The 12354-nt window shown below is 41.2% G+C and overlaps 1 protein-coding gene across 2 annotated transcripts; it reads right to left on the bottom strand.

The window, feature by feature from the left end:
• Nucleotides 1–93: 93 nt before the first annotated feature.
• LOC128754551 (prostaglandin E2 receptor EP1 subtype-like) lies at nucleotides 94–4802 on the bottom strand. 2 transcript variants are annotated; one of them, XM_053857257.1, is made up of 3 exons: nucleotides 4729–4802; nucleotides 1052–1932; nucleotides 94–639 (listed from the first exon to the last, which is right to left on the bottom strand). In XM_053857257.1, the coding sequence occupies exons 2-3, from the start codon at nucleotides 1823–1825 to the stop codon at nucleotides 379–381; spliced, it is 1035 nt and encodes a 344-aa protein (XP_053713232.1). In that variant the 5' UTR covers nucleotides 1826–1932; nucleotides 4729–4802; the 3' UTR covers nucleotides 94–378. The 2 variants fall into 2 exon arrangements, with proteins under 2 accessions (XP_053713232.1, XP_053713231.1); XM_053857256.1 differs by lacking the exon at nucleotides 4729–4802 and adding an exon at nucleotides 3225–3504.
• Between the last annotated feature and the right edge of the window lie 7552 nt (nucleotides 4803–12354).

Raw genomic sequence — 12354 nt, 5'->3', positions numbered from 1 at the left:
TGGTTGACAAAAGATTGTCGTCCCCAGCTAACATGTTTCATCACTTTATTCTTTTAAAACGCAACAATATAATTCCCTTAACATTGAAACAACACCAGTTAAACATATCATTGAACCGCATGCCCGAGAATTCAATGGTCATTACTCACTCCACCTATAAATGCAAGCGACCTTTGCTGGTTGCAATGATGCAGCTGTTCTGTACATTGTAAGCGAATAGTTACAGCGTGGTTACATGAGAGGAACATGTGGTCTGGGAAGTGTTTTCATGAAAGTTGGTGCTTTGATATCAAGAGGGACTGAAGTCTTATGTAATACCTTTATCAAAAGCTAGCTGCTTTTTTTTTTTTGGAAACGTGAATGAATATCGATCTCGGCTCAGACTTGAGTGACATTCTTGTCTGAACCGGCAAATGATGAAGACTCCCATTGGCTATTGGTTGTTCCCCATCCCAACTGGCACTTAATGAAGAGGTAGATTTTGCGCAGGACTGTGCGTCGCAGCAGGATGTAGACCCACGGGTCGAGGATCTGGTTCCAGGCAGCCAGCCTCACCCCAGTCATCAACAGTCTGTAGTGGGAATGGACCTCAGTCAGGGATCTTGTGTACGACTGAATCACTGACATTAGGCCGATGATCTGCAGACACAGAAAAAAAAGAATAATGAATTACAGCAATCATATTAAAACGAAATGTTTGGTCGAACCAACACGAATATATTCTGCCAAAATTAGAAGTAACAAATATAATATCATCATTATGACTCGAGAAAAAAAACATTTTGAATTATGAATGCTGAGAAATACTGTTGTTTCCCCTGAATTTTGTGGTGCTCTTTTGGGGTTGAAACCAACAAAGGTAAATGTATTTATGGGACATTATAACTTTTGCTCGCTTTCTGTCGACTTTCAACTATTTGTGCTGTTCTCTTTCAAATTAATATCTATCAAATTATTTCCCCAAATTTAGGTGGAAACTCTTTTTCACACTTTAAACTGAAAGTGTTTCTCTGAGTTAGTGTATCGTTCAACTGTATTTCCACGTACTCACCAGCAGGGGGCACCAACAGATACAAGAAGTGGCCATGACTCCCACCAGTTGCAGCACCATCTCTATGTCATGTGAATGTGTGGAATGATGGGAGCCTGGCTTCCGTCTCATCCGAGCCAGCACCAGCGTCAGTCCACTGATGGTGTTGCACACCAGAGCAATGACCACCGCGGCAAGACCCAGCCCAGAGAAGAGGGCCATGAAAGCGACGTCCACAGCTTCGGTGTCACTGAGAACTTTGATGAAGCACCAGGTGGCAGGTTCTTGGTAGCTATAGGAGCCCAGGTGGACGCAGGGTAACAAGGCCACGCACAGAGCTGCCAGCCAGACTCCAGCCAGACACACTTTAATCCGGGTGGTGGTGACCAGGGAGGCGTGCAGGAGCGGCCTGGTCACCCCCAGGCAGCGTTCTGCCGCCATGGCACAGCCCATGAATAGAGGGCACAGGCCAAAGAACACCATGCAACCCCCGAGGAACTGACACATGCCATCCGACGTGCTAACTGGGCCCGCACCACCAGACACATACAGTCGGATTACCAGGGCCCCGGGGATGACATGGCCAAAAAAATCTGTCACAACAAGTGATGCGGCGAACAAGAGAAAAGTGGGTTTGGAGCGGCGGCGCTGCTGCGAATAGGCGTCGACTAGGATGAAGAGGGCGACGATGTTGGAGATGATTCCAAGAGTCATGGAGAAGACGGTCATGATAACTCCTCTGGTGGTGGACTGATGCAAGGAGACGTTTCCCTGCGGCTCCTCAATGGCCTCCATGTCCTGCGCCGGCCCTCCACTGTCATTCAAGAGACGAGCGATAAAAAGCCAAGGAGCTGTAGCAGGTCAGCAGCCCGTGTCGGCAGGTGGTCCATCGTGACGGCCATCTGAAAGACAATGATGAGTTGATGATAGAATGAACATGTGCAGTCTTGCTGTCTGGCATTTGTCTCTGAAAACACACTGCCACACGACTCTTTGCACTGAAACATTTACGTTACTTAAGTACTTGAATACAGAGTGTCATCATTCTCTTAGGGTTAGTGGGAGATGTTCAAAGAAGAACCACTCCAGAGATGCCAGAGGATGCTCAGCCTCTGTACTCACCTGGAGGAGCTGTACCTAAGGAGATTGAAGACACAACCTCAGACAAGAAGGAGATCAGTTTCCTGGATGGACCTTTTGGAAAGCTTATACAAATCAATAGGCCAAGGAACAAGAATCACAAGTATCTACACGTGTCACAGGTGATATTTAGAGTACAAGCTTGTATAGATCCTAGAACTAATAACTGGAGGACTTGGTCACATGATTTTGTTTGGATTGGTCAATGCAACATCACCTTGAAACTTATCTTCAATTCAGGGATGAAAAAACAAGTCATTATCGGCCTCTGAGGTGACGTCAACAACAGCCTGATCCGTGGTGATACACAGTGTTTTTCACATTTCACTAAACCCCCTCTGATTGTATTTATTTGGCAGGTCCAACTATGACACATAACACCACCCCACATTTTTAACCCTGACAGACATTTTATTTTGTTTTTGTGCTGTTCTTCCACATGGACCAAAATGACATCCACATTTCATAACCAGAATTGGCACCGGCTAAAATACCATTCCATGGAGACTGGTCAAAATACAAGAAGTAACCATGACCATGCCATAAGTCATGCAGAAAACCTGTGTTGAAAGACAGAAACACACCCAAGCTGTGGAACTGCTCACAGCAAAGGATGACAACCATGAAGTGTGTGATATGTTACCTTCATATTGTGCGAGAATGAGGCAGCTGACTTAATCAAAGACCGTCACAGTATGAGCTGTTTCTATCTTCAGTCAGCCAGTACTTGTGGTAAATGAAGTACATGTTCTTCACAAGAGTTTTTCATCATTTTTAAGTGGCCTAACAGGGCCAAAAACAAATTGTAACACCAGTAAATCACATTCAATCTGAATGCAAATCTAATATTATAATATACTGTATAAAAAAAATATTTTTTTGTTCCAATTTCCGTTTCAATTTAATCACAGGACATGAAAAAAATGGTTTATATTTCCATTGTCAGCCCTTATGCAAGTTTAAGGACCCCACTTGTGCATATGATTTTAAATAACCTTCAGAAGAAAAACGACCTATTATACAAAACGCATGCAAATGCAGTGCATAAACTTACCGCAGCCACCCTCAAAGTTTGAAAATAGCTGAAATATTTGGTTTAAGCCGCCGAAAGAAAGTGCATTCTGAGGTTTCCTTCTGTTGAGAAGCGATGCCCGCCTGTCTGCAAGTCCTCTGCTCCGGGGTCCGTGAAGGCACCACGGGGGTGCGTTTCTCTCATGCTGCCGAAATGTCAAAACCGACTCTTAAGCACAGATTTGTCTTTTGAATCAAGTCTTTGTTCCAGAGTTCGCGGGTGTATCTCATCTCTCTATAAATGGTTAAATCTCGACTCACTTCAGTCACCGTTTCACCCCATTGTAGCAGCAGCGGTGCCTTCTGACGTCACTGCGCTGCACGGCCGTTATGTTCTGGGAATGAACAAAAAAAAAAAAAAAAAAAAAAAGAAAAGTAACAATGTTCTTGCAAGAGGTTTCCCACAACAGTTTTCTGAAGCCCAAATCTTTCAACTGCAGTAATACCTTTTAAGTCGACCCGCTGGTCTCCCTACCTTTTCTTTATTTATATATTTGCCTTGTAATAAGAAATGCTTATTTCTTGACCCACGTTTGACCCATATAGATATTCAGGATCATCCAATATTTATTTGCATTCAGAATATTTCAATTGATTTCGCTATATTTAGTCAATATTTGTATACAACGAAATAATATTTTATAATCAAACACAATATCAAACCAAAATATATAAATAAAATTTTGCTTTTCAAAGTGTTTTGGTCAGGTCTTTTGGTCCCGCACAGTACAGTATCACAGTATGTAATGTGGTCCTTTGGGAAAGTGAATTGCCTGCCTCTGTTATAAGACATATCAAAAGTGAAGGCATTCAAAGCCTGTCATCAGCACTGTTTAAAGAACACAGTGTGGTTAGAAATGTGCACCTTCAATGCAAATTTCATGTGAATGTTTGTGACAACATGATTTGGTTGCAGATGTCTTTGTTTTGTACATGGAAATAATGCATTTAATATGAACTAAGAACTGTTGTGGATATGTTCATCAAGGTCTAAGCAGCTGCTGGAAAACATGCTGCTTTATTTTTGATTGGCAGCTGCAAAGAGAAAATCATAATGAGACATAATTTGTTTACAATTTCTGGCTTTTCGTCACGAACTCCATGAGCTTGTTTTAATTTGACAAGGAACAGCCAGCGACGCTGGTCACGCAAATCCACTGGTTATGGCTTTGGCAAGTTTTGTTTTGGGCTCACGGCTGGGGAGAGCACAAGCTCACGGAGAAACAAAGACTTTTTTGTATTTTTAAGGAGCGTGAGAGGCGTTCGCAGAGGGATTCTGAAATTAGCTTATTAACGTGAATTTTAAGTGTGAAGACCAGAAAGAAAATAAGGTGTTTTGAGGACATGAGAAGTGTCTTCACTGAGCTCGTGAATTTCAGACAAACAAAATCACTCAAGCAAACAAAAACGTAAATATTTGGTATTATCAGAACAAATGACCCACATTTTTTGACTCATTGAACATAAACCATATGGACTTCACTCACATTTTCCTTTGAAAACAGAAACCTTCGTGTCCCCCTCACCCTCTGTTCTTCCATTGCTGCCATCTGGCCTCTTCACTCTTCCAATAATAAGTCTGAGGTTTATTGGATTGAGGCTCTTTAGACCACAAAGTACAAAGATCTCCAAAACCACTGGAATCTTTAAAGTCAGGTATTTAGGATGGAACTATTTGGATATGTTTATAGATATTTTTGAAGACTCAAAGTGTCTGTTTGATTACAGAACACTCTTTAGTCTGGGGATAAAAGCACCTTTTTTATTTGGTCAGCGAAGCTGTTTTTCCATAACATTGACGGGACACTGTGAAACTGTGTCTCAGGCTTGTTTGTACCACACCGCAGCATCAAGGTGATGTGGAAAGCTACACGTCGTCTGGACTGCGAGGGAAACATCTGCATAGAAAGGTTGACAGAGTAAACACATTATTTGACACTATAATGATCAAATTTAAGTAGAATCTGCACACATAAATAAGCATAAACATCAAGGGGGCGACTCTGACCCATGCTTTTCCTGGTACCAAACATGGGTGATGAAGAGAATGTGAGTGTTTCCTTGGAGTCTCTCTCCTCCTACAATGAATTGTCTTTAACATGGAATGCACTGAAGCATACGGACACAGGCTCTTTTAACCAGCAAAAATCTTATTGATTCCTCCAGACTTGATACTGAGGCACTGAAATTATTATGATTGTAAGTACAGACGATAATAAGCTGTCTGTTCTCAGGCTCTCTGTCTTGAACGTTCCAGAGATGACAAAATGACGGTTCTGAGGGCGACATCGGCAGCAGTGTTTGTCTTTCTGAAACTGTCTGGGGTTATAATGGAGACCATTTTCTAATCACTATTTCCATTTGTGTTCTGACCGAGCTGACAGCCCGACCTTGGTGCCGGGGGGAAATAAAACAGCAGGCTGAAGAAGACGAGGACATCCAGGAAGGCAGCGGCATTATCTGGTGCCATGACACCAGCTCTATCTGTGAATTGCTGGATGCAACTTGAGCCGCACAGATAAATGACTGAGCTGGAGGATGAAGGGACGAGTGGAGGGCATGGAGTTTATTGTGACAGAAGGACGGCGTCTCATGTGTGGGGTGATAGGAAAGAAGAAAGAAAGAAGTTGAATGCTTCAGTGTAATGCAGATGACGTGGTGAGGTTAGCTCCACTGTGAAACAGCTGGAAGAAGCATTAGCTCCTCCAAATCGGAGACCACAGGTCTCAGTTGTAAAAAGGTGGCTCCTGGATGTTTCTCTGGAAGAGAAGAAGAGAAGAAGCTTCAGATAGACTAAGTCTAAGGTAGAGGTAAGGTAGACTAAAGTCTAGGGCTCCTTATGTCCTGCACACTTGCCTAAACTGAACACTGTGGGGCTAGAACAGGGACAACTTACTTTGGCATGGAAAAAAAAGAATATAGGCATTGGAAAAAAGAATATTGGCTGAAAAAATAAATATAGAAATATATTTGTATTTTTAATTTTAACACCTTTCTAGTTTCCAACCTCAATACAAAAATGTTATGTTCTTTTTTTCAGACAATATTTTTTTTCAATGCCTATATTCTTTTTTTCAGACAATGTGTTTTTTTCAGATACCAGAGCTGTCCCGTTTCTAGCCCCATAGAACACTGGCACAAGAAGAGCATGTCTTCAGTTGATCACATATCCACTTCAGTTTTGAAGCACCAAAGTAGTTTCACAAAAGTACAAAAATAGGTGGTAAGAAAAACTGCAGATGACCAGTTGACTTTGCTATTTAACACCGGCTGCTGCACAGCTGGAGCACAATGAGTTCTGTCAACACCAAATACGGCAAATAATTGAAGTGCATGTTTACCTCATGAATGCTTTGTCCCACACACCCTTTCTTATTTCCTTCCATCTGGTAAACTTTAAATGAATAAACCAGAAGAAAGCAGCAGGAAATCAGCCCAGTCCAGAGTTGTAATTTATCAGCAGCTACACATCAGACAGGTGTAGCCCAAAAGAGCATCAGACAAGACAGACAAGAATAACACGCATGCCCCCCTCGGCTACTTTGTTCTGCTGCAGTGTGCGCTAGTAAAAGTAAAGGCTTCCCGAGCGTCGTGCATTGATCCATGACAGGTCCTGTCAGACTGATAATTAAATGGGCCTGCCACAAGGAGAGCCAAGACTTATTATCAAGGCCGCAGGGATGTTATTAGTGTGCGTCCAATGTCAGGCCTCGCCCACGCACACAGCCACACACTTTCACCAGCTCCTGTTAGCTGACCTGGAGTGGGTAGATTTTCTCTGGCATCTGCTGTATTTCAATATCAACCGAAATTATTTTTGAAAAGTAATCACAGAGTTGTGTAGTCTGCCATTACGCCGGTTTGTTTTGAATCCAGGAACAGCATCTTGAGTGGCATATAAAGGGTTGTCATATTAAACGGACAGGTCTTTGCTGTCCAGAACAAACACACATGGATGTAGAGACACCAGTATGCTGCTCAAAATCGCCGCCCACCATTGCTCTGCAGACCTCCCAGACGTCCAAGTCTGACACACTGCAAAAAAGTGTGTTCCAAATGTAATATTTTGACACTGATATCAAGAATAAAAGTGCTTGATTTTAGTAAAATTATCTATCCATGGATTGAGATCATCTTGAGATCTTCTTTAAACAGCTCGCAAATTCCATGGTGAACGTGTGTGACCTAGAAAAAAAAGCACCATATGCTGAATTCTAGATAGTCAGTACTTGACATTCAGCTGAAAGTGAGTGATTTAAATCAGTCAAATATATATTACTTACAATGATCTCTTGCTCAAGACAAGAAGACGGATTACAAATACCTAAATCAAGAGAAATGCCTGGCTTGATTTGGTAAAACAAATCCGGGACAAGTGTTCTCATCATATACCTAATACTTTTCAAAGATAGCTGAAAGAATGGGACTTCAAGTAAGTTGACACATGTAGCTTGGTAACACACGTCCTCGCCACATAACAAACCTAGGCAATATGCAATATGGCTGTATCTCAACATGCTTGGATCTAAGAGCGATAATAAACACTTGAATGTAGCATTAAGCATCATTTATTTTGCTGAGACAGGGGCAGCGATATTACATCATATTTTACCAGTTATGTACCACATTTGAATATTTCCTGTCTATTGTAGACAAAAAAGATTAGCTTAAATTAGCAGAAATAAGAAATCCATGCTTAAAATAAGAAATTATGTAACACTTCTAAATCTAAGTTTCTTTTTATCTTGTTAAGAACCATATAATTCTCTCCTCCTGCTCTCCTCAATGCACCACAGTCGGTCTGGCACACGCTGCCATGCCGCCACAGCGCCATCTTCACCGCTACGTTCTATTTATAGTTGTTTACTTCGGGTGAACAATGATGCAATTTTTTTAAGTGAATGAAAAGGCAATAATGGAAACACTGATGCTCAAAAGACTATTTTTGGCTGCTCATATCGAGTTTTCTAGTGAACAGAAATATGGCAAACAAATACCTGAGATTTCCAGCAGGTGGAGGGAGATGGAAATCAAATGTTTTCACAAATATAACCCCGGGGCACAATCGTCCACTGAGGTCACAGACAGAAGAGAGAAAAAATGATCTCCTTCTCTCTCAGGAGTAAAAAAAAAATCTTTTTGTAGCCTCACAGAGAGATGATGGAGTTATGTCTCCTTGCAAACAGAAAACAGTGACCACATGTGCCGATGCTAACGTTTCTCACCTGAGACCGTTTTCTCACCCTGATAAAAATCAGGACAAATTTACTCCAGAAACACTGTGCACCATGGGATGGTCTTAGATAGGATGACTTTATAAGAGCCACGATATTCAGGTGTTCAACAGTCATGGTCAGAAAGGGGCAAGAGTGTGACTAACACAGCCATTATCTTTGTGTGTGTACAGGCTGTACACCACTAAAAACAGTGGTCGGAAATTGAGGCAAAGAAGATCATGAAGTGGAAAAAACAGGAAAAAATCTATTTGAAAATGTGATTTTTTTAAAAAGTATACCACTGAGCATTTCAGTTAGGTGATGTTTTCTATCTTAAACCACTGCCAAAAGCTGACATCTTGATGAATTCAATCTGCGGAGGGCAGGTGGTTTATTGATCCCCAGTTAACATGAATGGCAGCAGAGCTCAATATAAGAGCATATTAGTGCCACCAGTGAGTTGGTTTTAAAACGATTTAAGGCAACAATAATTGTAATAGCGAGAAATTATAAGAGCGATATAGCAGAATTGTTTTCTCTATATCGTCAGTTTATTTATTGATGCTTTTAATGGCCCAAACAAATCAAACTGATCAGCTGACTGATGGAAAGAATAGGACTAATGGACCATTCACCTCAGCCACCACAGTCACCCGCCTCACTTTGGTGATGGCGCAGCATCAACATGGTGCTACGACTGATGGATATGAATCTTTGCTGGAATCCAGTCTGACCTTTGTGCTTGTCAAATGATGTGAAGTCGCTATGTGTTTTGGAGTTTGTCTTCGGAGACTCACTTTTGACAGTATAACTGATCACAGTTACCATTCAAAGGTCGTCACAACATAAAAAGATGGACAGACTATGCTACTGCTGTCTGACTGATGCGGGGTTACGCTGTTCAATATCTGATGCCACGGCTTTTCATGCTGTGATTTGACATACAAAGACACAATTGACTGTTTTAGACCAGAAGGTCAAAGGTCACAGTGCCTTTCCGTCTGAGCATGGCCGAAAAGCCTACATGAGAATAAACGTGGGGACATGCTGATAGGAAACATGAGCAACCTGTATTTCAGTTTTGCCTCATGACAAGCCATTTCCAAAATCTGGGTGGCTAATTTTCTCTTTCTACTGCAAGAAATCCAGCTGGTGTATGTGTCCAACTCATGACTCTGAGGCCAAATCTGGGCCGCCAAGTCATGCTTAATGTACATAGAAACCATAAATAATTTCAATTGCAGCAAAAACTACACCAACAACACCGACTTCTTAATACCATGCACAGATTAGTATTCAAACTTTGCTATTCGACAGGCGAGCGAGCTGAGATTATAAATGGAAATTCCAAAATATTGAATCAGGTGAAAGGAAAGATGGGAAAAAGAATGAATGTTCGAGCTTGAAGAAGGAACCCAGACAGTGTTCCTGTTGTGAGTCAGTGGTGGAGGTGCGTGAGTTGTGTATTGAAGCTAGCCACAAAGATTTATGCTAATATTAGCCTTCAAACGTTTCCTGTCATGTGGTTAAGTTTCAGACAATATAATTCACAATTTTCTGCTTGATCTACTTTCTCTGCCTGGACCTCTGTACGTCAGCAGCTGCCCCCACGACCTCAGCTTGAATAGGGTTGCACAAAAGGAAGATCGATAGAGTGAATGTACAATGAGTTCTGTAGTTCGAGAGAAGCCTCACTTTTCAACTACTTGACGTCCAGGATGTTAAAGTGTCCTGGCATCTTCACATCCTCAAGCACATACTTGGCCCACAGTCCTGCTGACCAAAACACAGACACATTTTCAGTGATCCTCAGTAGCAGGGAGACTCATTAAACCCCCTTAAAAACGTCCCACTGATGTGAGACTCTTCCATTCAAATACAAACATCTGAATCTTTTACTGCAGCGTAATGTGTGCGTGAGACACTTCATCTCATTCACTTCAGTCAAGTACCAAAAGTCTTGGAATTATATTTAGTTTTTAGAAGACTAGTGTTTTTTGAAGGAAAAAGAGTAACCAAGTTCAAACTGACCTTGTGTTCTTCTGGCTCAGTAGGCGGTGTTGTTCTGAAGAGGCTCTCCAAAATTCCCCCCGATAAACCATTACTCATTCCTTCCTACAACAACCGAATCCCAGAATATGTCAACCTAAGTTTTTGTGAGGAGAGCCGCGTTTAGACTTGAGAACCAAGACTAGGACAAGAGACTATATTTGATCAAGTCAAGAAAAGTTAGCTACATCTTCATTCACCTCAATCGAGAGTGAGCTCACTCTCCAACCACTTTGTTTCTCTGGTGTTCGCCGCTTTAGTTTAAAAAAAAAAAATCATTATAATTCTTGACTGGTAGATGAGGTATCATGAAACAGTATTGCGTGTTGATGAAACACTGTCATCTGGTGGCCCCTGAAAAAGAGGACACCGTTTCATGAAACCTCATCAACCCCTCAGTACTGTGTCATGAAACTTCATCTGCCCATCGCTTATTACAATTAATAATGTCCAAATTGGAAGTGATGTTTCCCCTTTGGCTCAAATGAAATCCCAACTAAAGATATGTATGAGAGTCAACAATCAAATAAGTACAATGCTCAAGGCTGAAATGTGACAAGACAAAAACGTAAGGCAGATCAATATATTTTACACAAAAAAAAAAAGATGAGCAGCGTTGCCCAGCTACCCAGGGTCCAACACTAAATGCAAACAGAGAGACAACCGGACAGTTCACAGTTAACATTTAACTTCTGTATGTCAATAGTAATAATGTCAACTGTGGGAGGAAACCAGAGTGCCTTGAGTTAAATTAACCTCGCACCGAAAGCACCCATTTTCCAAACCCTACGTTACGCAAGCTGGCAACTGTCTTGATGAGCTTGGGAATGGATACTGTAAGAAAGAGAAGATTGGCGAATGAAATAAGTGGATTCTTGGATCACAGGTTTTCAAATGAATGAATCCCGACAACTATTCTTGTTCATTGGATTCTCACTTCCAATTTCCCCTTCAAAGTGCATCCATTTTAGGCCATATAGGGTGTAAATCTCAAAAACAGACGTGGCCTCCCTGAAAACATCTCAACATAAATTATGTCGACATAAATATGTGCAGCTGGAATTACTCACTATGGAATACTGTGTAATCGCAACTGGAGAGGGAATTCTTGGTGTTGAAAGTGAATTTCCCAACTATGCTGAAGGATCCCCTCAGCAGAGCGGATCTTCGTGTACTGGAACACAGTACTCGGAATCTCGGTGGGACATCACAGACGACGTGTCCAAGAATGTGTCATGAAAATAAGGAAAAACACCGTCAGAGTTTCATGGCTTCAAGTGTTGGTTTTAGCCCATCTGTCGAGAACAGAAGTAGACAAGATAGATCAAATAATTTTTTTTTATTCTTAGCTTTTGATTTGGTGATTAAATATTGTTTTTGTCGTCACCTGTTTGGTCTCATTATTTGTTTTTTTACTTCTTGTTCTGACTTTTCCCTTGTTTTTCCTTTGATCAGATTTTTGTTTTTGCTTTTCTTAATCATTATGTTTGTCTTTTTCTCACATAGTATCTTAAAGGATTGTCATCGTTTGAATTTACCAAACTTTCTGGACTATAAGCTGCTAGTTTTTTCTCATGGTCTGAACCCAATAAATATATGGAGGGATGTGTGTCAACATTTTGTCGTTTTTGATTTCATGTCTTTTTTCCCCTTGTTTTGCCTTCCTTACTTTTATTTTTACAGCTATGGTTTTTGTCATATTGTTTGTTTTCCTCATTTCGGAATTTCATGCCATTGCCATTGTTATTTTGGTGTTCAGCAGCAGTTATCATTGGTCATCTTAAGTTTAACGTGTGCCTCCAAATGTGAACTTACAGTATGACTGACAGGCAGACAGAGAGACATGTG

Source organism: Synchiropus splendidus, chromosome 2 (genome assembly GCF_027744825.2).
Source record: "Synchiropus splendidus isolate RoL2022-P1 chromosome 2, RoL_Sspl_1.0, whole genome shotgun sequence".
Classification (NCBI taxonomy): domain Eukaryota; kingdom Metazoa; phylum Chordata; class Actinopteri; order Syngnathiformes; family Callionymidae; genus Synchiropus; species Synchiropus splendidus.
The sequence above is the reverse complement of the archived record's forward strand: the minus strand, read 5'-3'. Positions and strand labels throughout refer to the sequence as shown.

Bases quoted from the DNA above. Each gene is read 5' to 3' on its own strand.
- LOC128754551 (XM_053857257.1), bottom strand. From the start codon at position 1,825: ATGGAGGCCATTGAGGAGCCGCAGGGAAACGTCTCCTTGCATCAGTCC. The intron at 640-1,051 runs GTGAGTACGTGG...CTGTGTCTGCAG, and splicing joins TCTGTTGGTGCCCCCTGCTG to ATCATCGGCCTAATGTCAGT.